This window comes from Antechinus flavipes, chromosome 2 (assembly GCF_016432865.1).
Source record: "Antechinus flavipes isolate AdamAnt ecotype Samford, QLD, Australia chromosome 2, AdamAnt_v2, whole genome shotgun sequence".
Taxonomy (NCBI): domain Eukaryota; kingdom Metazoa; phylum Chordata; class Mammalia; order Dasyuromorphia; family Dasyuridae; genus Antechinus; species Antechinus flavipes.
This window is the reverse complement of record NC_067399.1, coordinates 146,635,697-146,662,345: the sequence shown is the minus strand read 5'-3', so window position 1 is coordinate 146,662,345 and position 26,649 is coordinate 146,635,697. Positions and strand designations below refer to the sequence as shown.

The 26,649-nt window shown below is 36.2% G+C and overlaps 1 protein-coding gene across 1 annotated transcript in view; it reads left to right on the top strand.

Annotated features, from left to right (window-relative positions):
- The window catches only part of ELP3 (elongator acetyltransferase complex subunit 3), a 92,274-nt gene that overhangs the window by 51,705 nt on the left and 13,920 nt on the right, over positions 1-26,649 (top strand). The window contains exons 13-15 of the mRNA XM_051975750.1: positions 646-711; positions 10,406-10,633; positions 11,375-11,456. Of these exons, the coding sequence (XP_051831710.1) occupies positions 646-711; positions 10,406-10,633; positions 11,375-11,456 (376 nt within the window). The remainder of the gene's footprint in view (positions 1-645; positions 712-10,405; positions 10,634-11,374; positions 11,457-26,649) is intronic.

The window sequence follows — 26,649 nt, the reverse complement described above, 5'->3', positions numbered from 1 at the left end:
ATGGAATCATAGATTGTTAGCATTAGAAAGGCTCTTCAAAGGCTTTTACTTCAATTGCCTGTCCATATGTGAATATATTTTACAAAATCCCTGAGAGATGGTCTTTCAGCTGGGTTTGAATACTTCCAATGATAAGTTCATCACTCAAGACATCCATTTTTTAAAATTCCTATTATTAGTTCTTATGCTGCCATATAATTTCCAGCAAATTTTGTCTTCTATATATAAACTGTTTCTCTTTCCCAATAAAAAATCTTGAAATATTTGATGCCAACTATCTTGTTTCCCTCTCAACCAAGTCTTCTATTAAAAACTCTAAATGTTATCTTCTCTCCCCTGACTCAGACTGTTCTCTGATTTTAATAATAATGTTTTTAAGTCTTGCCTTACAAATTGGTAATATTCTAATTTCTAGAATACAACGAAATTGTACTTCTTATATATTTTCTGTATTTTCCATCACCAAAGTATATTAAGCATGACTTGGTAAAGGTTTCATTTTGAATTTAATTCATTGGATTTTTCTGAGTGAATAATGCCATTCAGATTTAATTCTGAACCCCTAAGGAATAGTGGGAATGTTCCTCTAAGTGCTGAACCCAGCCATTTATTGTATATTTCTCTTCATCTTTTTTTTTTAAACAGTGCCGTGATGTAAGAACCAGAGAGGTTGGAATCCAGGAAATTCATCATAAAGTGAGGCCATACCAGGTTAGTTTCTTGAATTACAAAGTTATTTTTTCTTTTTTATAAGATGATTGTCAGGCCCAGGTTCATGTCTATAGACCTGGGAGATTGCCTAGCAACAGTGGTGAGCTGAGGAGAAGGGAATTGTTTGGATGTAAGCTTGGGCATCAAAACCAATGTTAATTTAAGAAGACGAGTTTAGGAGAGATTAGTTCTAGGAGAGTTGAATCTAGCAACCAAAATCATTTCTCCTAAAGAGCTGTCAGTGCAGGGGCTAGGAAATAAAAGAATCAGAAAATTGGTTGTTGTCTCAGCATTTGCTTGAAAGACACTGGAAAGGTTTTTCTATTTCTATGCTGGGTAGCAACTATATTGGAATTGAAATTCATAGATTCTTTAATAGTTTGGGACCAAAATCATCAAAGTCACTAAGTCCATATCATTAGAAACTCCTGAGTCAAATGGCTGTATTTCTCAAAAGTTGTGTTTTTCTGTAATTCTTATAGCCTAGTGTCTGGTCTTTAGAACCATTTATTGGCACTGAGGATCCATCATTTGGGGTCTGTGACATTATGGAAGATCAGTTCTTAGAAAGCTGAGCAGTGCTGATACTTATAAAACAGATTTAAACATTGCTCTTTTGTCCTACCTTTGGTTTAGTGATCATCAGCACAGCTTTATTCCACTATGCAGATTTTCATATTTATAGAATGAATAACAGAACCTGATACTTTGCCATTATTAATACAAATCTTAGTTCACCACGGAAGCACAGATGGAGAGTGTAAGCTTTTTTCATTAGCATAAAAACTTTCAAAGGCTCATAAAAGATCTTCAAAAGATAATAAAAACAAATACCTCTTAAATCCATCCATTTTTTAAAAGAAATAACTTTTTGTTGTCTTTTGCTTTTACACCATAGTAATTTCACCATCATCATCCCCTACACTAAAGCTTTTCTTGTGGCAAAAAAAATTGAAGACAAGTAACAAAATAACTGCCTCGTAGAATGTATTCTGTGTGACACATCCATAAATGCCAGCTTACCTTTTAACTGAGAGAAGGAAAGGTTTCTTTAGTTTTCTAGGTGTGAGATTTTTTTCATTAAAATTCATCATAGCTCAGTTTTTTTTTGGGCTATTCATTAAAAGTCATCATAGCTCAATTGTTTTTTAAGGCTGTCACTTTTTGTATTTAGTCACTGGGTTTAGAGTTCTCTTGATTCTTCCTCCTTCTGAAGCCATTCTTTTTTTCAGCTGCTATGCTAAGGTGTGCAACTGTTATATGAAGGATTTCCAGATGTGTAACTGAACCATTCCCTTCTTTGAGCTTTATTTTATAAATTCCAGTGAGGCTAAAACAGTGGAGTACCTCACTAAAACTTTGGCTTACTAAGATATAGAAAATACTCAAAATCTTTTTGCAAAGTGAAAATAAAACTCCTCAAAGAACCCTTTCTCTAAAATTAATGTTATTCCTTTACAATTGAAGGTGGGCATGCCAATTTTATATCGTTCAGGAAAAAAAACACATTGCACTTTTACTGATAAATTAGCATTTTCTCTTTAAATATGTGGTTTTTAAAGTTTATTACACTTTTTAAAGTCATTTATACATGCCGTAATGTCATATAGGGAAATACTTTTTCAATAGGAAAGTATTCCATTAGTAGAAATTCACTTCAAAAGAAAGATTTCAAGGAATCATTAGATGCTTATTGATTGAATGAAGAATTGGTTACATGATATAGGAATCTATTCCTCAGCAACTTCTTTGGGTATGTCCAGTTGCATTTTTTATCTCACAGTTATATATTTTTAGAAAATAGTATGTTGCTGGTAATAAATCTTATGCATCTATTTTCATATAGGATATATTCTCTATAAAAGTTGCCTTTCTTCTGTATTTTTTTGCATACTTTCCTCATATTAAAATATTCTTCCTATCCTTACAACATTATTATAAACGGAAGAAAGATTTTTTAAAATACAATTTATTGTTTTCAGGGTCTTATATTAAATTTTTCAGTCTTAGTAAGAATTACCTCTCAGAAATGAGTAAGTTATTTCATAAGTGAGGAAATGTAATAAGATTATAAATGGCTAAGATTTCACATTGATTCTTGGGGCAGAACAGGAATTAATTCTTCCTCAGTTTGTTAAGGAAATCATTTTATTTTTGAAATTTGGCTTATTTTCTCCCTCTCCAAAATAGCACATATACTGCTTTCCTTATGAACATATCAGTTAAAATTTAAGCTGACCAATTTAAATACTCTTAAAATAAAAATATTTTAAATTCCTCATCTTCCTTCTCTTTAATATCTAATTTAAGTTCCCATATAAAGTTCCAATTTATAGTAATCCAATTTATAGTAAAAAACTATATCTTGAAATTAAAAAGCATACCTTTTGTTTTTAAATAAGCCATTTTCATATATTTACCTTACCCTGTGAATTTAACCTGTAACAAAGAAAATAGTTGAGACAAACCAACACAGCAATCATGTCTGACAGTATATGCAACACTTTACAGCTTCAGTTCTCTCTCTTTCTCCATCAAAAGGAGGTATATAGTTCCTTACCTTTTATAAAAGGACCAAAATTAGCCATTATAGTTGTAAAGTATAAGTAGATGCTTTAACTTTTTTGTTTGTTTGTTTTTGTTTTTACTCTTTTTGTTGTGTGTGAGGTAGTTGGGGTTCAGTGACTTGTCTGGGTCACACAGCTAAGTAAGGGTCCAGGTGTATTTGATCAGATTTAAATCCAGGTCTTCCTAACTCCAGAATCAGAGGTCTATCCACTTTGCAACATAGTTGCCCCAATAGATGTTTGTTTATTTGTTTGTTTGTTTTTAAAGTGGGCTTTAATGTGAAGTTTTACAGATTGAATATGGTCAGTTTTCCCCTTAACTCACATTATAAAATTATAAATACTTTCCAATCAAAAAAAGTATGACCTCTAGCTGAAATATACTGTCTATATGATGTGAGAATTCCCATATGTTGTTCCTGGTTCTGTTGTTTAGATAAAGTGAATTTATAATATTTGCTTATAAGTGTACCATAGTCCCAGTTGCAGGTAATGATTGCTCTTAACATTATCTTACAGCATTATATGACTATCTTCAAAGACTAGCAAAAGCTGGATTGACTTTTTTTTAAAATAATAATAGCTTTTTATTTTCCAAAATATATGCAAAGATAATTTTCAACATTCGCCTTTGCAAAATCTTGTGTTTCAAATTTTTCTCCTCCTTCTTCACCTCCCCCCTCCCCTAGATTTGCTTGACTTTAAAGAATGGTTCATTAAAACTTTATGTATGGCATGTCAGAAATTAACTTACTGTGATTTCAGTATATAGTTTTACTTGATAGATTTGGTAATTGTCTATCCCAAGCTCTCCTTTGTAGTAAACCTTATTTCAACACCTTACACCTTTGTAATACTGTGCCAATTTTCTTGGTGTTTCTCCATAAAACCTGATCAAAAAATCAACTTGACATTTTGTAGTTCCTGCAAGTATTTCCTAGTCTCTTTAATGGTTCCTATTCCAGTAGTAACTCTATGTGCCTAGCTTAAATTTTTTCCAAGTGCATGTCTTATATATAGCATAATCAAGAGAAAATTGATTTTAAAAATAAGTATCTTTAAAGCAAAGAGCAGTTTAGGATCATTGAGAATGCTATACCAAATACATGGATAATCAAAAAAGATCATTTGGAAACTTTGAATAACTGCAGAGAAAACATGGTAAGAGAATACAGATAAAAGCAGCCCTGAGGTTTCACCTCATGCCATGCAAATTAGCAAATATGGCAAAAGTTGGAATCTGTCATATGGTCTGTTGGAAGACAAAAATATTAATTCATTGTTCATGGACCTATGCAGTCATTCTGGATCATTTGAAATTATCCAGAAAAAGATTGCTTTTCCATCTCCTCTGATCTAACATTCTCAGTGCTGAGACCTCCAAGGAGGTCTGAGATTCTATGTTTCAAAATAAGTATAGTAGTGCCAAAAATTGTAAACAAAGTAAGTGCCCATTGGTAAGAAAATAATTCAGAAAAATTCATGTAGTTTATAAACATGGGGGCATGCTATCATATAGTAAGAAATGATGAACATGAGGAATTAAAAAAAACACTGGAAAATGTATATAAATAAATGGACATAGAATGAAATATGCAGAACAGAGAACAATATACATGATGATTACAGTAAGAAAAGATTGCTAAAAAGAAATTGAAATCTTACCAATTGAAAACTTTGATGCTCCAAGAAAAAAGATAATGAAATGGACTTTCCTCCCTCTTGTGGAGAGGAGCACCAGATCAGACTAAAACTATTTGTTATGTCCTTGTCAGATGCCATCACTGTGTCAGGTGGGTCAGATGGTCAGGTGGCAAACTGCTATGCTTCTCTGGTCTTCCTTGGGTGTTCATAGGGAGTGGGCCCTTTGCCTTTAGAGAAGTAGTGAGAGGATGTGGCTAAGAGGGCCTGTGATCCCCATGGATGGAGGGAATATTAGTGATGACACATCGATTTGAGATCTCATTTCAGACACTTGTCTAAAGATTGCACATTACAGTCTGCAAACAGAAGCAACTGAATTCACTTCAGTCAGCAAACCTGTTTTGTGCCTAGAGTGTGCAAAGCCATGCCAGACTCCAGGAAGATACATAAATGAAAAAGCCTCATCCCTTAAGGAATCTTCAGACTCCTAGGAAAATTTAACATGTGAACAGATAAATAAATATTATAATTTGAAAGGTGAGAGAACACAGAAAATCTTCAGGGATTTTTTTTCTTGAGGATTTAATGTTTATATTCTTCCTTCAGCCTCCATAATGTTTTACAAATAATTTTACTTTAATCTGGGGTAGTCCTTGGCTTCCATGTCTTTATTTGCCAAGAAGGCCAAGTCTTGCTGACTAAGATAGTTTCGGATTGTTTTGGCCTCTTCCTTTTGCTTTTACCTTGGTTAAAGTTCTCTAGGAAAGGTAATTAAGTTTATATATTTGCACTTTTATCATGTACCAATTTTCAGAGTCATTAGTTTGTTATATTTAAGCTAATCAATTGAAACTTAAAAGCTATGTGTTCTCTTCTTTATCATTTCAGATTTGGTTATGGTTTTTGACCTTTACTCTAGCTAATCAATGACCTGACTACAAATAACAGAGCAGATCTTCACATTGGTTCTGGGAACATACTTTCCTTAAATATTTCTTTAAAATACTTAGTACTATCCTTTTCCTTAAAGTCAGAGATCAAAGGCAAAATCAAACTAAAAACAGTACTTTTTTTTCTTATTAACTTTAATGTTAAAATAGTACACTTAACATATACCACATAATAATACCCCAAACAACATCATTTCTCAGTATCTTCATTAATATAGTTTAACCAAACCTCCTCACTTAAAGTTTTAAAACCTCTACTATAGTTGTCACTCAATCAGTCTCCCATACAAAATATGTTGCTTCTGTGAAGTAGATGTTCCCTGCAAACAATATTTTGCCTAATGTCACATTTTTCAAGAAGTCAGCAAACATTTATTAAGCACTACTATGTACCAGGATTACAGAGGAAAGTATAAAACAGTCCAAACTCTCAAGAAGCTCACAGTCTAATAGGGAAGATAACATGCCGACAGCTATTTACAAACAAAATATATAATAGGAGAATTTGTAGATAATCTAAGAGGGAAGACCCTGAGATATTAAGGAGGAGCAGAAAGGGCTTCTTGCAAAGGTGAGACTTTAGTTAAGACTTGAAGGAAACCAGGAGGGGAAAATGAAGAAGAGAATTCTAGTCATGGGGGAACCACCATTGAAAGTGCCTGGATTTGTAAGATGATGCTTCTTTTATGTGAAATAAGAAAGATACTTTCTGTGTCTGTATGTATAGTATATGGAGGGAAGATAGGAGTTATGAAATTAGCTAAGTTATGAAGGGTTTTAAAAGCAAACTGGTTTTATATTTGATCCCGCAGATGATAGGGAATCCTAGGAGTTTTTTGAATAGGAAGGTTATAGAGTCAGTTCTGCACTTTAGGAAGATCAAATTGACAACCTAGAAGAGGGGTGGAGTGAGGGGAAGGTTGAGGCAAACAGACCCACCAGCAGAATATTGCTATAGTCCAGGCATGAGGTGGGGAGGGCCTGCACTTAAGTGGCACCAGGATCAGAGGAAAGAAGGGGGCCTATGAGAGCTGTTGCAAGGTAAAAAGAGAGGACTTGGAAAATGATTACATATGGGGGTTAAGTGATGAGATGAAGATGCCCTTATCTAGATTGTGAGCTTGGCTGACTAGCAGGATGGTAATACTATTCAACAGTAATTGGAAAGTTAGGAAGAAGGGAGATTTGTGGGATAAAGATTAAGTTCAGATAAAGTTCAGTTTTGGATGTGTTGAGTTTAAGATATCTATAAGATATTCAATTTGAGATGCCCAGCAGGCTGTTGGTGATGAGAGACTGGCGATCAGAAAAGAGATTAGAACTGGAGAAATAGATCAGAGAATCATCTGCATGAAGATGATAGTTGGGTCCATGGGAACTGATGAGATTGTAAAGTGAAAAGCACAAAGAACCAAAAAATAAAACCTTAAGCAGGTCATGTCTCTACTTCTTTGCTCAGGTTTCTGCTCTCTAAAAAGGCCTTATTCCCCTGGATGCTTAGATATAACTTTTGAAGGGTTGTTTCTTGCCATTTTTGTCATTTAGAAAAATTTGAAGAGGGTAGAGTTTTCCAACTGTAGTAAAGTAATTATGACTTTAATTCCTAATAAAATTCTAGAATGTATTATTCAAGAAAAAGGTCAAATGGCCTAGGAGTCAAGAAGTCAGGAATATAGGGATTCAAATTCTACCTTTGACATATTTGATTCTGTAATCCTGGGTGGGTTATTTAACCTTACAGTGTCCCCCAGGCTCCTTTCCAAAACTGTAGATTTGTAGAATGGCATTGGTTGAAATTTCCCTATGTTGAGAAAATCATATTGTCATCCCCTAAATACATACATACATACACACACACACACACACACACACACACACACACACACAGACAAAGAAATATTGCTAGAATGCCTCAGCAAGAGCAGGTCATTTCGGAACTAACTTTATTTCCTTGGTTTTAAAGGATACGACATAGCATGCTTGGATTTCAGCAAAGCATTTGACAGAATCTTCAGTGCTTCAGTTATTTTTATTTAAAAAAAAAAAAAAAGATGAGCTATGAGGATTAAATGATTGGACAGATAGAATCAGAGATAGATTATATTAGACCCACAGAGCAGATTAGACTAGGTGGACTCCCACATTCTATGACTATATCAAGATAGTTCTAAAACTTGCACATTCAGTACTAGCATAAAGATTATGTAGGTTTGGTATATTGGAAGCCCCAAATATTAAAAGTCTTTAAGTCATTCAGTTGTGAAGTTTCAGAACTAGAAGTAAAAGGTAGTCTATTAGAGTTAACCTAATTTTGATCTCCCTCTGTCCAGTCTTTCTGCTCTCTAGTCCATTCTCTACATATCTACCATATTGATATGATATTCCTCTTTGATATTTAAAGCACATCATAGATTGATTTTAGCCAATGTTTCCTAAGAGATTACATAATAATCTTTTTCATGCACTCTTGAGTTCCCCCCACATCTAGTCTACTTAGTATGCCCCTTATATGGCACTAAATATTTCATCTCCATGCTTTTGCACAGGCTGCTTTCCATAAATTTGCCTCTTGTTAAAAGAACCTTAGTTTTTCTCAGGTCTCAGCTCATGTGCCATTTCCTTTAAAAAGTCTTTTCCCAATTTCCTCCTCTTCCACCTCCCAAAAATATGTATTTATATTTGTACATAATCTGTATTTACTTAATATGCACATATTTTGGGTACATCAGTCTCCATGCTGAGCCTTAATCAAAAAACCCCATTTCTAGTTCAGTGCCTTTTCACACTTGGCATGTGCTCAGCACTTTCTCTATTTCTTCCCTTTCTTCCTTTTTCTCTCCCTTTCCTCTTCTTCTTCCCTCTCCTTCCTCTCTTTCTCTCACCTTCTGACTCACTCTTTTCCCTCCTTCCATCTTGTCTGTTAGAATGACCTCATATAGACCAAAAACCTTTTTTTTTCCTTTTGTTTTGGTCTTTCTCTGTATAACCAGGATTTACCAGTCTAGCCTATTTACTTAATAGATGCTTACTGAATGACCAAACAAGTATCCTCCCAGTGAAATATAAACTCTATGATGGCCGAAACTGTCTCATTTTTGTATTTGTATCCTCAGGACTTAGCACAATACCTGGCACATTAATAACTACTTTCTGATTGCTTGATAAAGACCATTTCATCTCATTCCTCATTTCAAAAATGAGAGACTCCTAAATTTCCAGAATGTTGTGGTTCTGTGGAGATGCAATCCACCAGTTTCTTAATGTTAATGGACTTTTACCACAATAGCTATATCTATATAAATAAGTATGTATACTGTTATGTATAAACTATGTATTATGAGTCTATCTTTTATGTAATACATATCTATGACAATATGAGGGGGTTAAAGAGGGATAAGCAGCCATCTGGAACATAATTGCAGGAACATTGTCCTCACAAAAAACCAACCTGCCCTACAAAATACCTCCTCTGTCTGCTGATTGATGCTTGAAATACATTTAACAGAGAGCACAATTTTATTCTGCAAATTACCTTAAGGCATAAATAACTATTTGGACACCTGAAAGGTATTGAAGAAAGAGGGTAGTGCTACCTACCAGAAGGAAGGCAGTGATTCAAAAAAAACAACCTAGGTTAGTGAGAATTTTTACTTGTTATACTTATACTAGAGGAAAATATACTTGTATCTAAACATTAGTCAGATTTCGATTGAAAGCAGACATCCATCCTTGGAATGAGTGTAGTCAGATGGTGCTGTGGTACACAGAACCCTGAGCATGGAGTCAGCAAGACTCCTCTTCCTGAGTTCAAAGCTGGCTTTGGACATTTACTGGCAGTGTGTCCTGGGCGAGTGTTTGCCTCATCTAGGAAATGAGGTGGAGAAGGACGTGGCAAACCATTCCAGTATCTCTGCCAAGAAAAACCCAAATGGGTCATGGAGAGTTTGTCATGGCTGAAATGTGCAAGCAACATTAGAGTATTTAAGTACTTGCTCCATGGCTCTCCCCCAACTGTACAATAGCACTCATTACTTCATTACTCTAATGGCGTCTCTAGATCTATTAAACTCAAAGGGACTCCTGGCCACTTCTACCTTAGAATATAGAACAAATACAGAGAAAGAGGAGGATACATGCTCCTGACTATCATGTCCAAATGGGAGGGAGGGTTGCTGCCCTTTTGACCAACTGAGAACCAGCTGAAAAGAAAAAGGGTAATAAGAGAAGGAGTTACAAGTCTACTCTGTTCTGTCCTAGCACGTACAGCCTTAGTGATCAATGATCAGTTTTGCATTCAATTCAAAGACTTAATTATGAAATAATAATGTCACAGTACAAACTCCTTGGCTACCCATGGCCAGAAGCAGGCTCATCCTAAGCTTCTGTATAGTCTTCGGACTGAAGTCTATTTCATGAATAGAATGTTAAAAATAATAGTAATAGGGGAAGGGGTTTCTGTATAAATTAACCTGTGTACGTTAATTTTTTAAAATCAGTTTTCCAAAATATTTGATTCTTTTTCTCTTCAAACAGGTTGAATTAGTTAGGCGAGATTATGTGGCAAATGGTGGCTGGGAGACTTTCCTATCATATGAAGATCCTGAGCAGGACATTTTGATTGGCCTTTTACGTTTGCGGAAGTGTTCAGAGGAATCATTTCGACCTGAGTTGAAAGGAGGTGTTTCTATAGTTCGTGAACTACATGTATATGGGAGTGTAGTTCCTGTGAGCAGTCGTGACCCTGCAAAATTTCAGCATCAGGTAGATCTTGAATCTTTTCCCATTTACTTTCTATGAAGAAAAGTACCCATATTGGAAAACCAAGAGAAGAAGTTAGAAAGGGGGAGAAAATAATGGAAAAGTAAAAGGGGGGAGGGGGAGAGAAGAGGGGCAGGGATATAAAGTAACAGAGGAGTTCACATTTATTTAGTTACTCTGAGCTTTTTTTCTCTAAATGAATTTTTTTCATCTCCCTGGGTTTTAGGTAGAATAATATATGGTAAGAACAAAAAAGAGAAAAATGCTTTAGGAGCTAATTGGTAAAAACCAGCTGTTGGCACTTATATGGCATGTGAAAAAGTTGGTAGTTGAAGATTATTGTCTCATTTCTTATAACTGTTAAGAATTGTTAATGTAAAAAATTTGTGAATAGCTACCCTAAGCTTCCCCTGCCTCGAGTTGAGTGAATCAGGGCTCTTAAGTCTATACCTTCCTATATGTTTCTATATCTCCCTAAAAGAGAAAGATATTGAGAGGAAATTTCTTTCCCAAAATAATTAGCTCCCACCATAAGAGAAGGATCTTTTAATGGTACTTTCACTAAAAATTGCCTTTGTTAACAGGTACAGAATTCTTCTCAATAATTGAAGGATTATTCTTTCCTTTTTAAAGAAAGCATTTTTCACTCTTGTTTCAAGACTAACGCAGTCTCTAAACTAGTCTCTAAATTACTGCTTTCCTAATTGTGAATATTACTTTCTTTTTCTTTTGTCCCTCCCATAGGGATTTGGCATGCTTCTCATGGAAGAGGCAGAAAGGATAGCTAAGCAAGAGCACGGAGCTCAGAAAATTGCTGTCATTTCAGGTAATATTTCTGTAAAAAATATGATGGACAAATGCTAAGCTTTATGGTTAGTGCCATAATTGGGGGAGAGGGGAGAGAATCTCATCTATCTTACTCACTTTGTTATTTGTATATGAAATTGGGGAAAACTGAGTATGTGAAGAACGTGATTGAAGCCAAGGGATGAATTCCTGTGAAGAGTTGGAGTAGATAGGGCTTTAAGAACTCTTCTCTTGTGGAAAAAGTAGGAATAAAGCCCATGCTGAGACCAATGGGTTCTGTTTCTGCCTCCCCCACTACCATAGAATTTATTTTAATCCAAACATCTCTCTTTTGTGTCTTGGGTGCACTTCCTGAGAAAAAATCATTTTCTTAGGTATTTAAGTAAAATGTGTTGTTTTATAGAAAACTATCATTGATAGTGTTCAAAAACCATAAGAAAAAAGTCAATACTATGACCAGAAATTTAATGTAAGAACCCCGAGTTTAATGTATCCCACTTCTCACTGGTTTTGTGGTTTCACAGCAGAGCTTACCTTAAGGCAATTACTACAGTCCCCTGTCCCTTTTCTACAATTGTTTAGAGGAATGAATGAGGAAAGAAAAGGAAATGTGCCCAAGTAAAACATAAAATAAAAATTCATAATAAAATGTACACCTTCCCAGAATACTTCTCATTCTTTTATCCCTAAGATAATTGTCATCATTATCAGAAAGTTAACAGAGCTAGAAACAGGAGTGAAACCCAAATCACCTTTTTTTTTTTTTCCTTCCAGTCATCTCTGCCTAAGATTATGCTATCTTTTCAAATGCCAAACCACATCTTCCAGGAGTTCAAAAAAATGAACTATGGGACAAGAGGGAGGTCTTGTAGGGAGCTTTTAAAAAAATAAAGTCTACAGTAGCTGTGCCTGGGTTTTTACTAATTTTAATAATGAAAATGTAATGTTCAGTTAATGAACCAGTCTTCTTTGGGCAATAGGGTTTTTTCTATTAATAGGACAAACACATAAAGCGTTTCAGGACATAATATTCTCTACAAATGTAAAGACAACTTTCTTTGATCCTACTAAAAAAAAGGGAGCTAATTGAAGCTGCTTGCCTAGTACATTAAAATGAATAAAATTGTTTCTTAAATATTGTCATCTTACATTTGGATATACTCTAGATATGTGAAAGCATCACAGTGAAACAAAATTAATTCAGGAAATAAATCTGGAACATAACATGTACAAGGTTGACATCTGGAATTTTGGTAGATTGTTTCATGCATTTACTGCCCATACTGTATTAATTCTTCTCCCTATATTCTACCAAGCATGCAGCTGATAAACTTAATATTCTTGACTCTGTCCTATCAAAGTAAATGGGAGAACTTTGTTTGACTCTGTGATCTTCTTGTCATAAAATCAGATCTGGTGAATTTGGTAATTTGAATTACCATCAAAATTATATTAGATACCCCTCTGCTTTATGTTAATACATTTATTTTTAGAATTACCATTTGAAATAGTGTAAAGGGTTTATTTCCAAAGATTGAAACACAAAAACAAAAGGAGAAATTGACTTGTTTGAAATCATACTCAGTTATTTGTAGAAACTTTAGTTTCTAATTTAATGAATTCATTGGAGGAATACCAGGAGATTTTTGAATTTTCACCAAATTCTGATTAATGGCTCAATTTCATAGCATTTGCTTACATGGTTATATTTTAATGCCACAAGCAAGAGGCTTGTCCATAAGTGGTATTGCTTTGTCCAAAGATGGAACCCTGGGCAACTCCCTGAACTACTTGGATCCTGTGTTCTTTGTTTATGAAATGAGGAAGGTGGAATTAATTCTCTAAGGTTTTAACTTTCAAATTTTGTAATTTTTTCCATATCCCAAAAGTTAATACCTTAAGATTCCCAAGTTTTCAGATTATTCACACTGGTTGTATTTTTGGTCAACTGCCTTCTAATATATCAGTGGGTAACATCAGCTCAAGGTATTGTGATAAGTCATATAGGAATAGAAATAATAATAAAAAAAATTGTCTCTGCCTTCAAGGAAATCACTTAGTATTATATTCTTCCCTTGACTGAAAAACAAATTCCTCCTTTTTCTGTTCTCAGATTATTTCTCAATTTAGGAATATTTGCTACACTAACAAATAGCAGATTCTGTTCTAAAGTTGGATTACCATCAAGTCACTAATCTCTCTGAAGCTTCCAATGAAGGTGCTTAAGAGATCAGCTTTCTTTTATCCTTTTGACTATCCATAAACATTTTTCTTGAGTATATTCCAAAAAGCAGCTTAGCAAATTAATCTTATTTATTTAGAAATTTTCCTTTTTTCAACTCAGATTTCCAGTATTCCTCTGTAATGTTTAACCAACTCATCTTTTCCCTCTACAGATTTAGAGAGAGTATCATATAGAGAATTTTTCAGAATCTAGTAGCATATTAAATACATTAAAAGCTGAAGATTGTTGGTAGAAACAGCTGTATCTGTACCATTTCTCAAAAGAATAAGTATTGACAGCTTCTTTTCAATGAATGTTTGATGGCACCCTGAAGAAAGTTTTAGTCTTAGTCTTAGCAATGTGGCTAGATGTAAGAACCAGACATGGCACTGTTCTGTTCCTTGAGCTAATTGCTATTCAGTGAGATGAACAGTCTCCCAACCTCAACCACCATCATCCTGGTCCTAATCGGTATTCTGTTTGTGTTCTTTCGAGTAGAAAATTAATATGGACATTGTCCAAAAATTTCACAAGGCTAATAGACCACAGGAGAATGATTGGGAATGAGACAGATGTCTGGATGAGAAATGACAGAAACCAGTAATGTTTAAAGAAATTAAGATAAAGGATGACTGCATCTTTCGGACTATTTTAAAAGTCAAAAAAGATAAGAGAATGAATAATTAAACCTTACATCTGGAGTATGCAGTGGGATAGCTGTGGAGACAAAGCCACTTATAGCATTGCTACAGCTATGTGCTTGTGGACTCATTTGTGGTCACCATTAGCCCACAGAACTGTTTGATTATTGCATGTTCTAAATATTCAAATACAGAAATTAGTAATCTTTAAGAGCTGAAGGTTGTATGTAAAAGAGCCTCAAGTAGCTCCAAACTGTCATTGATTTATAGCAGGAAATATAAGTCATTTCCATTCATCTGAGTTGGGAAGTGGCAGGTGTTGATGAATTAATTTGACCTCCATGCCACTTTTGGAAAAACTGAAGTTACTCATAGTCTTAGTTCTCTTTAAATTATAAACTCATTGTGAGACAGTCTTATTTCACCATTGTGTCCACAGAACTAGGCATAGTGCCTTGCACATAGTATGAGTTTAATAAATTATTTGTTGAATTGAATAAGAAAAATTTTCTTACTTATATGAACTGATGCTAAGTGAAATGAGCATAATCAGGAGATCATTATATGCTTCAACAACGATACTGTATGAGGATGTATTCTGATAGAAGTGGATTTCTTTGACAAAGAGACCTAACTCAGTTTCAATTGATCAAGAATGGACAGAAGCAGCTACACCCAAAGAACTGGGAAATGAATGTGAACTATTTGCATTTTTGTTTTTCTTCCCGGGTTATTTATACCTTCTGAATCCAGTTCTCCCTGTGCAACAAGAGAACTGTTCAGTTCTGCAAACATATATTGTATCTAGGATATACTGCAACATATTTAACATATATAGGACTGCTTGCCATCTAGGGGAGAGGGTGGAGGGAGGGAGGAGAAAAATCGGAACAGAAGCGAGTGCAAGGGATAATGTTGTAAAAAAGTTACCCTGGCATGGGTTCTGTCGATAAAAAGTTATTATTAAAAAAAAAGAAGAAAAGAAAAATTCTTTCAAGGATAGCCTCTCCACAGTGTAAGAAGGGCCAACTGAGTTCTAAACTGCCTCATATACTTCTGCACCCCAGAACTTCTTCCCTGCTGGTTATCTGGAACTGAGGTAATTGCATTAGGAAGAAAGACAGATACCTGTATTTATAGCTATCTTTTCTTTCCCTGCCACTGTCCTACACTTCCCAACAAAACAAACAAACCACATTAAATATTAATCTATATAAATACACACTTTACTTTTTAGCTCCAAACAAGCCTCTAAGCAAGGGACATTAAGTACTTTCTGTGACCCAGGGAAGAAAGGCAGCTGAGGTAAAAACAAAGGATCTCACAGACTTGAGAGTCATTTGACTTGAATTTGAATTGTAATTTGAATCTGTGAGCCTCGATAATTAACTTTTTCATCCTAAGCCTAAATGTTCTCATATCTAAAAAACAGAGATGATAATAATAATACCTGTATTGCCTGCCTTATCAGGTAGTTGTAAGGATAAAATGAGTTAATAATGTGTGATGCATTTTGCAGATTATCAAATGCTATGTGAGAGATTGTTGATATTACAGATGTAAACTTCATTTTTCTTTGCCCATCTTCATCTTTTGGTGGCCAGATAATACCTTTCTTTCCTTTCTTGGGCAAAACATTCTTTGGGGAAGCAGAAAAAGCCATTCTACTATATCTTCTTTATTATTCATAGCATTCCAAGTCACTGAAAACCTAGGCTTGTAAAACTCCCATTTTTAAAACGTAACTTTTCTGTTTAAAAACCCCCATCCTCAGAATTCTTTTCTTCTTGTCAGACAGAGATCCAAGATCTGAGAAACTATATCCTGTTAGTTTTTTTCCATTTCCCCCTCTATAGGACCCTTCATTTATAACTCCTTCCCCAACATTCCCTCAGCAGTCTCGCATTCATTATGCTGACACATTAAGTTAGAGGAAAAGTAATACATGGTCCTTCATGACGGTGCATACCACCAGGTAGTTAAGACTTTATCCTGTCTTCATCTTCCCCTATGGAGAGAGGCATTCACTCCCACCTCCACCCTATATACAAACACTCAAGCACATGCGCTCTCTTTTCAGTGACTCATTCTCTTAGTCTTTACTAAAGGAAGCAAGATGGTTTTGCTAAATATCAGTGCTATTCATTCCCTTCCTCAAAAACCTAAAGGCACCAAAATCTAGATACCTCTTATATCTAACAGCAAACAAAGCTGTTTTTATAAGGGAGGCAAGGAAGCTGGGCTATAGAAATGAAGATTTAAGTTAAAAATATTTTCACTCTGCACTTTATGATAGCATGTAATTTGATTTTAAAAACAAAATCCACATTAAAAACTCAGTTATTTTGTGCTTATCACACAAAATACCTTTTATTTCATAGATATTAAAGGACTTGTATTTGATTTTTCTTCTTCTGCAGTAAGGGCAATGAACTCAAACTGAATCATGTAGCCAAATAAAAGAAGAGTCTATTCCTTGCCTTTGCATGATTATTCCGTCAGGGAATAGTTACATTTATTAATCTTCTATGACTTTGGATTTCTCCTGCCTATGCCTTCAGGAAAAAGTCTTTCTGCTAAACTTGCTATTAAGTTGAACAAACTTTTGTTGAACGCTTAGTGTGTGCTATATCCTGAGAAAAGACAGCAAAAAACTTTCTTTGCTCTCAGGAAGCTTACATTCTCCTGGTACATATAACATGTCAATAGAAGGTAATTTGAAGGCAAAAACATTACCATACAAGGGTCCGCGAGAGCCTCCTCTAAAAGATGTATTGGAACTGAATCTCAAAAAAACCCCAAAGATATGGATAATGAGGCAGAAAGTTCTATACCTGTAGTACCACTTGTGAAAAGACATGTGCTTCTAAGTAGCATATTTATCCACAGCTCCTTGAGTTCATTCCCATCTTAACTTGAATGGAAACAATTAGAGGCTTTCTTGTTTTTGCAATTATTCAGCTATTCTATTTATTCACACTTTGCCCTCTCCCTCATAGAAAGACTGGTGGAGTAAGGGGGGAAATAACAAAGACATCTAGTTCCTGCTCTCCTGCCAACTTTCATTCATCTTTGTGATTCTTACTCCCTCATTATTAAAGAGCTAGTGACTCACCAATAATTATACTGTAATCAAGTGGGAAAAATACTTGAAATATAGAACCAATAGTTTCCCCCTTCTGCATCAACTTTAACACTTAAGGAAAGAAACATCTTTAAGCAAGGCTGAAAATCTTTGTGAAAGACAGAGTAAGTAAGCTAATCTACAAATGACTTAAAAATGATTGAGTCCTTTTAAATTTCATAGCCAGGATTTAAGCATCTTTGGTCTAAAAGGAAGAGAAATTAAAAAAAAACTGTAGCTTCCAGTTCTCCATTAGATTTGAGGTACATTTGGGAGGTCAGAAACCTTTCACAGGAAATTATGGAAATAAGAATGGATCAGTACTGACAAGTTCTCACCTCCTATCATCCCATGGAATGGCAAAGAGCCATTCTTTAATTTAGCACTTTGCCTGTCCTGGTGAGCATTCTTGGAGAAGTCTCTTTTAGCAGTTGCTCCTATCCCTCATTTCAAAGTACTTTTGTAAAGTAGTAGGCTTTAATAATTTGCATTACCTTGTTTGAGCCTCACAATAGTCCTGTGAGGTAGGTAACAACAGCTTTATTCTTATATGTCCTCTTACATATTCTTTCCATATTTCCTATTGAATCTTCTTCAAGGTGTAATCTCCAAAACAGCAAATTAAAACAGTCATTTTGACCAGTAACATATGCAAGTACTTCAGTATTTTTACATTTGTTAAAAGAAAGAGCTACAGGATGCTTTACCATTGTTGTCCAGTTTTATAATCTGAGCCTTGTTGCCATTCAGGGTTGTCCCCAATGACGTGGTTATAGTCATTGTATTCTTTTGGTTCTGCTTTGTTTACCTGCTTCACTCAGTAGAAATCTTTCTCAGTTTCTTTGAATCTTCTGTATTTGTCATCCTTGCCACGTGGTAATATAGCATAGCAAGAATAGAAACTGGGATTTAAACTTGGATGTCCTCTAAAGAATACTGGATTGAGAGTAGGAGGACCAGTTTCTGATCTCAGCTCTGCCACCCAGGACCTGCACATCCTCCAGCAAATCATTGTCTGTTTCCGCTTCGTTCTTTGTCTGCCCAGCAAGGAGTTTAGACTTTTTGATCCCCAGGGACCCTTCTTGCCCTGAGTCTGATCCCATGATCCTAAAAGTCATTGCTCCTATTTTCTAGGTGAAGAAATAGACTGAGAGAGACTAGTGATGTGCCTGACATCACAGAAGGAGTAAATCCTAGAGCCCTTCTTCTGATTCCAAATTCCATGTTCTTTGAATATATCCTGCCTTTGATCCAGGCAATACTTTCCTTTTTTTTAATAATGTGTACACTTAAAGAAATATAAAGGGAAGTATGGACCCTGAAATTATTTGGTGCCTTCCATGAATTCTGAAAAAGTCACAATATACAACAACAATAATAATAACAATAGCACAATAATAATTAGCATGATACTTTTTAGTTTGAAAACTTCTTTCATATCAGTAATCTCATGGGATCTCCAGAACAGCTTTATGGAGTAGACAGGGCAGGTGGTATTGTTCAGAGAGAAAACCAAGGTCACACAACTAATATCTAGGACCAGGACCAGAACCAGAACCAAAGTTTTCCAGGACTCTGCATTTTAAGATGATGACTCTTGATCCAGGCAAACTTCAGCTCTTAGTGATAAGATAATTGGGGGAACACTGTTAGAAAAGCACTTCTACCCACCCCCACCTTCCACAGAGTTCTTGCAGTAAGGATTAGATATGCTAATTAGGCATCTTGAACACTGGAATATTTAGTAATTTAATTACTACATCATTCACTTGCTCACTGATTTGGAGGCATCACAATGACAAGTAACAGAAGGAGGATAGAGCTGTGCCTTTCCTTAAGGGGAGGAGGCAGCAGTCACGGCAAGAGCCGTGAGACACCCTGCGGACGTCATTCCTGAAGCCTGGCTTACGTCAGCTCTGAAGGGTAATTGCTTTTCCTTGGCTTGCTAACGAAAGGAAAGTTACTGGTAAATAGAGTTCCTTGGAACCCTACCAAGCTGGGAGGACAGATGAAAACTGGAGTAGAGCATTTACTCAGCCCAGGTAGCATGTGGTTATCTTTCAGACAGGCAGAGACAGTGCTAAGACTAACCCAGTCTGCAATGCTGCAGCAACAGAATTTGCTTTCTTTTTTTCCAAGAGAAGGAGGGATAAGGAAGTAAAAAGAGATTTTTTTAAAGTAAGGATGGGACTGAGAGAAGCTGAAGGTTGAGCTTTCTTCCATGAATTTCTTAAATCCTCCAAAAAAAGATCTAGAGCTTGGTCTTGAATATCAATGTGGTTTGTTAGTCAAAATGAATAGAGAAACTCAGAATGATCTGCCCTTCTTCCAGAATCTTACTGAGTAATAACAGTTTGGTATAATGTAAAGAACACTAGATTTAAATCATGGCTCTATGGACAAATTGCTTAACCTTTCTGTTCCTTGTTTTGCTCATCTGCAAAATAAAGAGGTTAGACTGGGTGACTTAAACAAATCTAGATCCTGTAATAGTATTAGGATTCATTTCTCAATATGTGAATGATAAGTGAAAAGAAGGCAGAAGTCTATATCCTATGTCAAGCCTTACGTAGAGGGCATAAAATAGGTCACTGCAATCCTCTTAGGTCTAGAAGTCAAAACTCTGGATTGAAATCATTAGATTAAGTTATAAGAATTCAAATGCTGTTACCCAAATCCAAAAAGTATTAAATGCTCACTATGTTTAAGGCAAAGTACTAGAGACTGGTTATACAAAGACAAAACAAAATGCAGCCATTGTCCCTCAAGGAGTTTACGTAACACCTAATGATTAAATATTTTTTAAATAAAAATAGGATAAATAGTGATATGATTTTGACTAACTGAAAGGCAATCTGTTTCCAGTGAAATTTTCTAAATTGATAAGTCTTTTGAGGCTATTGGGCCTCAACCTACCTGTTACTTTAATTCTGAAATTCTTTCAGGAATACAAAGTTGTGTCTGTTGATCTCATTTACATATTTTAGAGAATAATCACTGTCCAGAGACTTCCATTCTAGACGTTTAGTGATCTACAATGCCAAAATAGAGAGTATAGGTTTTAAATTGTCTCTGATTGTTTTAGCTAAGCAGAAGAAAACCTGGAAGAAAAAGATTATCTTTTCCCAAAACTTCATAGGTAGAAAGCAAGGAATTCTAGAAGTCTTGTGAGAAATAGCTGTTTAAAATTTATTTGGTTACACATTTTTTCCTAAATCAACCAGTCAACATTCAATAAACATTTATTAAAACACTATATCCTAGTGTTACTATATCCTAGATTCTTGTGTCTAGGGCAGGACATAAAAGGAAAGGTAAAATAGAATCCCTGTTTTCAAAAACTTGAGAAGGACTTCACAGTCTAATGAGGGAAATAACATACAAACAACTGTGTCTAGACAAGCCATAAGATAAATAGGAGGTAATGACAGAATAAAGTCATTAGCATTAAAGAAGGACCAGCAAGCCTTCTTATAGAAGGTAGGATTTTAGTTGAGACTTCAAAAAAGCCAGGAGATAGATGAAAGAGCAAATTTTAAGCAGTGAATACACAGTGAAAATGCTCAGAATCAAGACTTACGGAGTGTCTTTACATGAAGAACAGTAAGAAAGCCAGTGTCACAATATCTCAGGATAAAATATGATGGAGAATATAGTCTAAGAATACTGGAAAGGTAGGAAAAGATCAGATTATGAAGAGCTTTAAAGTCAAATGGAAGATATTTGATCCTGAAAGCAATAGGGAGCCATCAGAATTTATTGAAAAGAATGAAGCTGTGGTCACCTATATTTTCTGAAGATGATTTTAACTGCTGAGTGGACAAAGAACTGGAGTAGAGAGTTCCTTGAGACAGGAAGATCAACAAGTAGACTGTGGTTCATACTTGAGGACTTAAAGGAGGGTGGTAGCAAAGTCAGTGGAGAAAGGAGAGTACTGGAGAAGTAGAATCTAAAACCTTACCAAACAGTAGTCAGTAGTGTGGGACAAGGAAAAGAATGCCTGATTGATGCTCAGAGAACCCAAATGTAAATTGAGGTTCTCATTTTATCCCATATCTAATCCTGAGCAAATCACTTAATTTTTCTGCTCTTCAGAAACAGAAATTTGGGAAAGGTGGAATCAACTGAACTTGGCAATTGATTGCATATGGGGATAAGAGAGACTAAGGACTTAAAAGATGACACCTTGGTTATGATCCTGCATAATGAGGAAGATGGCGATACCCCCAAAAGTGAAAGGAAAATTAGGAAGAAGAGAGAGGGAAGGGTGGCAGAAGGTGAATTCAGTTTTGGACAGGTTGAGTATAAATTGGGATATCCAATTCAAGATACCCAAGAGGTAATTTGAGATGAGAGCAAATTTAGGGCTTGATAAATACATCTGATAATCAATATAAAGAGAATTCATTGACGTTCATAAGAGCAAAAGAAATAGTATAGAGAGAAAAAGGTACAGGACAGTCTCAGAAGACATCTATCTTTAGCAAGTTGTTCTTCATTTTCAAAGACAACCCAGAACATCATGGCTAATGTTTTGATTTGCACGTGAATTGAAGTTAGTGAGGCAGAGTTTTGCAATGTCATCAACCTCTGTCTTCCCGAGTCATCAGAGCCCAGTGACAGGACAGAAGTCAAGGCTTGCAGTGCAGCGGATGGGCTGGTGTCTTCAGGCCTGAGTTCTCCACAGTGCTTGCTCTAGCTACCCTTGGTGTTTTCATCTGCTTTTCTTCCAGGAAAGCCTCCATATGTTAGGGTACACATCCTTCTGACTCAGAAATAAGTTAGAGACCAGCCTAGGCCAGCCTGCCTGCCAAGATGGTTTACTGGGGTCTGGTTGCTCTGCCTTCTGCAGCTTCCCAGGGCTCCAGGTGAGAGCTAGATGAAGGTGGATAAACAGCCCTCCTGCTAGAGGGGCTAGTCTTCCCCAAACACTCCATGCCCTCCATCCACAAATATGATCTGGACAAAGACTGAACAGAAGAGGAGAAATCGGGGAGAGTCATGTCATAGAATCCCAGAGAGAGGACACTGTCAGAGAAAAAAGGGTGATTGCGTCAGAGGCAGCAGAGATAGCAAGAGGGATGAGGATGGACAAAAGGCCATTAAATTTGGTAATCAAGAAATGGCTGGTAACTTTGGGGAGAGGGAGAGAAGTAGAGGCATCCACTGTCAGCCACCTTCTCACGGTTAGCCACAAATGGGAAGAGAAATATGATACAATAGAGCAAGTGAGCAATCTTTTGTGGATGAGGGAGACATGGGCATGTTTGCAGGCAGAAGAGAAATAACCAATAATTGGAAACAACACTAGTGATAAAGGAGGGATGTTAAGGGGAGGCAGTCTGCTGAAGAAGGCAGGATGGGATTGGATCATTTGTGAACATAGATGGTTTACTTTGGCTGTGAAATAGGAACGGTAAAGGAGTAGATGGTAGCAGAAGGCATCAGGACTGAGATGAGGAGGGGAGAAGAGAGAGTTCTCAGCCAATCACCTCAATTTTTTTTAGTGAAATAAGGCAAATTTCTCAGCTGAGAGGGTGGATGAAGGGATAACATGGGAGGTCTTGAGGCAAGATAAAAAAAGTTTGGAAAAGTAGCTGTGGGGTAGTAAGATGGAAAACGATGCTAGAAACAATTGTGAAGAAGGGCAGATAATCACTAGGAGCCTGATGAATGAGAACCAGAGGATGGAAGGAGTAGGAAAGGGAAAAAAAAAAAAAGATTTTGAATGAAAGTAGGTTTGTTACCTGTGGGAGAAGGTATACCAGAGGACACAGTGGAAGAGGTATATAGCTTTAGAGTGGGGCATTATGGGGAATAGGATGAAGGAGCAGGCAGTGGGGGACAGAGGATGACATGGGAGTAATGGTAGCTGAAAGTTCAGATAAATGAGTCCAGGTGGGTTATCTCACCGTTAGGGGTTTGGCATCAGGGTAGAGGGATCCCTAGTTGTCACGCAGGTATGTGAAGCTAAAACTTGGGAGCACAGGCCCCATAGGCAGAAGTGAAGCAGCTGGAAAGGTTGTTGGAAGGGCTTGCAGTGGAAGCCTTAGAAACCATCTGTTGTCTGCCCTTCCTCCTCAAAGAGGGCCACGGCATCAAGGAGGGGATGCCGTGACATGTGAGGAAGTAGATTTAAGTGAGGGAGGCTGAGCAAGGTCACCTGCCTCACTTTCCATTTTAGAGCCATATGGGTCCATTTTACAAATGAGAGGAAAGCCTAGGAAAGCCAAGTGGCTTGTCCAGCAAGCTGATGAGTCCTCACAGATCTCAGGAAGATCTGCGTTAAAATCCCACCTCCAGTGCTTATTAGCAATCACTTAATTTCAATTTTCTTCTATTTCCCCATGGATCTAATAAGACAGTGCCTACCACTAAGTGCATGCTATATGAATACTAGCTATTGTTAGAACTCAAACATTCTGATTATGATGCTGAAAACTAGTCAGACATCTATAAGAGGCAGAAATCATAAATATCAGGTTGCCATTGTGTGCGCACACACACACACACACACACACACACACACACAAAAACAAAACCTTTAAAAATGATTCAGAAAAAAGAGTTCAAATCTCTTAAAATTTAAATTACTCTCACTTAATTCTTTTCCTCACATTCATCTCTAGTTCATTTATTTCATGTCTCTAATCTTGGGCACACCTGCTTTTAAATCCTAATTTTAGTGCAAAGTGAAGTTTGCAGAATACTAATTTTGCTCCTTATGAAGCCACAGCTATTTATACCATGACTGTATAACTCCAAAATGCAGTGGCCAGAGATAAACCTTAACAGCAGCCAAGTAAATAAACCAAGAGCCAAGTAGGCCACCAAAGGTAATATTTTCTGAAACCAGCAAGTGGATCCCCCATATCTGCTACACAAAAGAATAGCATGTCAATCTTGTGCTACTAGACCCTGTTCTGTAGGATTTCTTTCCCCTTCTTTCTCCATTTTTGACAAGCAAGTTCATGGAGAGGGTTGAAGAGGGAAGGAATTTTTTTTTCAAGGTTTCCTTCAGTTCATCAAATTGTCCCCAGGAAATAATCATTTTCAATAAATCATAGATCCTCCTATTTTGTCTATTGAGAAGCAGCTAAGTCCAAGAAGCAAAAAGAGTCGACAGTTTGATCGCCAGTTAACAGCTTTGACACCCAATAGCAACAAGCAATAAAACATTGCCTTTTAGAAGTATCAGCGAGGTATTTACTGCTTTTAGCTGGTTGATTGATTATAATAATCAGTATCCTATCAGGATGCTTCCTCAGAATTTATCCTCTGTCTCAGTCTACTTAGTTTGATAGAAGTCCTCTGGGAGTAAAGAAAGTGCCTTTACTTTTGAATTTAAAAAATTTTTATTTGTAGGACCTCCGCTAGAAACATTTTTGTAATAGTTAATGTTTAATGTTTGTAGAAAATGCCCAGCTTTTAGCATTGAACCCAAGATAGGTTATATTATTCTAACTTTAAATGTACTTATTAATTTATGTTGCTAGACTTCTATTTTATTAGGCTGGACTTCTGTTACCTTAGTCTCCACTGTCCTTCTTGACCTTTGTGTAACATTTAATACTGTTGGCCATCCTGCTTCCCGGCTACTCTCTCCCCACTTGGCTTAAGTGCTGCTGCTCTCTCCTGTTTTTCCTACAACACTATACTACTGCTACACCTCTGTCTTTTCTACTGCTAAAGTGTCTCTTGGTTCCTAAAGGTGAGTGAGTGTTGGAGGTCAGTTTACAAAAACTTGAGTTATTCTATACGAAATGACTCCCAAATTAAAATCTGGTCCTTATCTTTTTCCTGAACTCCTGTTGCACATCATTAACTGCCTGTTGAGACATCTCTACCTGCCATTATTTCAGATGCATGTGTCCAAAACTGAGCTCATCACTTTTCCTCTCTAGCTACCCTTCTTCTTAACATCCCTCTTTATTATGCCACCAGTACCATTTTTCCAGACTTGAAATTTCAGAATTGTTTTTGTTCTTCCTTCCTTTTTCCCTTTTCATTCATCTGGTTGTCACCTTTATCCAATTAGTTGTCAATTCCTTCTCTACAGTGTCTCATTCTTACTTACATTAAACTTATATTTGCTTATGTTTGCTTATTTGTCCATTTTTCCTAATCACATCCTTCTGGGGCCAAACAGAATAAGTGTTTTCTAGATGTTAACTGTGCAACTGTCCTGTTTTCCATTTATACTCTGGTCTCCTTTTCTGAAGGCTAACCTTCTCCCATCCTCTTTTCTTCCCTCCTGTTGCCATTATCCTAAAAATTCCCAATACTGTTTCCCCTACTACTAAATGGATCTCCATTGCTTGTAATCATTTCTTTCGTATAATCTATTCAGCTACAAAAATAATCTTCCTAATGTACAGATTTTTGTTGTTCAGTTGTGTCCAACTCTTTGTGACCCTATTTGGGATTTTCTTGGCAAAGCTACAGAATGGGTTGCCATTCCCTCTTCCAGATCATTTTACAGATGAGGAAACTAAGGCAAGCAGGATTAAATGATCATCCAGGATCACACTTGTTCATTAGGATCTGAGGCTGTATTTGAATTCAGTTCTTCCTCCAAGCCTCATGCTCTATCCTCTGCACCACCTAGCCATCTCATTCAAAACCTTCCAGAGGCTCCCTTCTGCCTATAGGGTAAACTACAAACTTTTTATTCAAGTAATTAAAGCCCTCCACAATATGGCTTCAACCTAATTTTACCAGCTTTATTTCATATCAGCCACATGTTCTCAGTTTCAGGTAAATCTGACCACTAGTCATCTCCCATTTTCATTCCAGTCTCTTACCTCTGCATTTGTGTAAGTTATCTATCCCCCATGCCTGTAATATACTTTCTCCTTATTCCTACCTATCAAAATTCCATTTCCCCCCTTCTAAAACCTTCCCTAATTTCTCCTCTTTCCCAGACTTCCCAAACCAAACAGACAAAAACACCTCCCTCCTCATATTTTTCTGAACCTTCACTGAGCTTTGTCCCTTTGTCTTATCCCCAGTAGATTTTAAGTTCCTTTAGTAGAAGGATTGGTTGATTTCACAGTACCTGTCTTAAAGTGAACACATTCTAAGTGTTTAATGAGTATAAATCATGTAGCCTCATTTAGCAACGACAGCAAAATCCTAAAGCTGTTTGCTACATTGTTATTTCTCTACAATGTTGAGTTGGTCATTTCTTTTAGGTACTTTCTTTAAAAGTAGAGCTTACCTT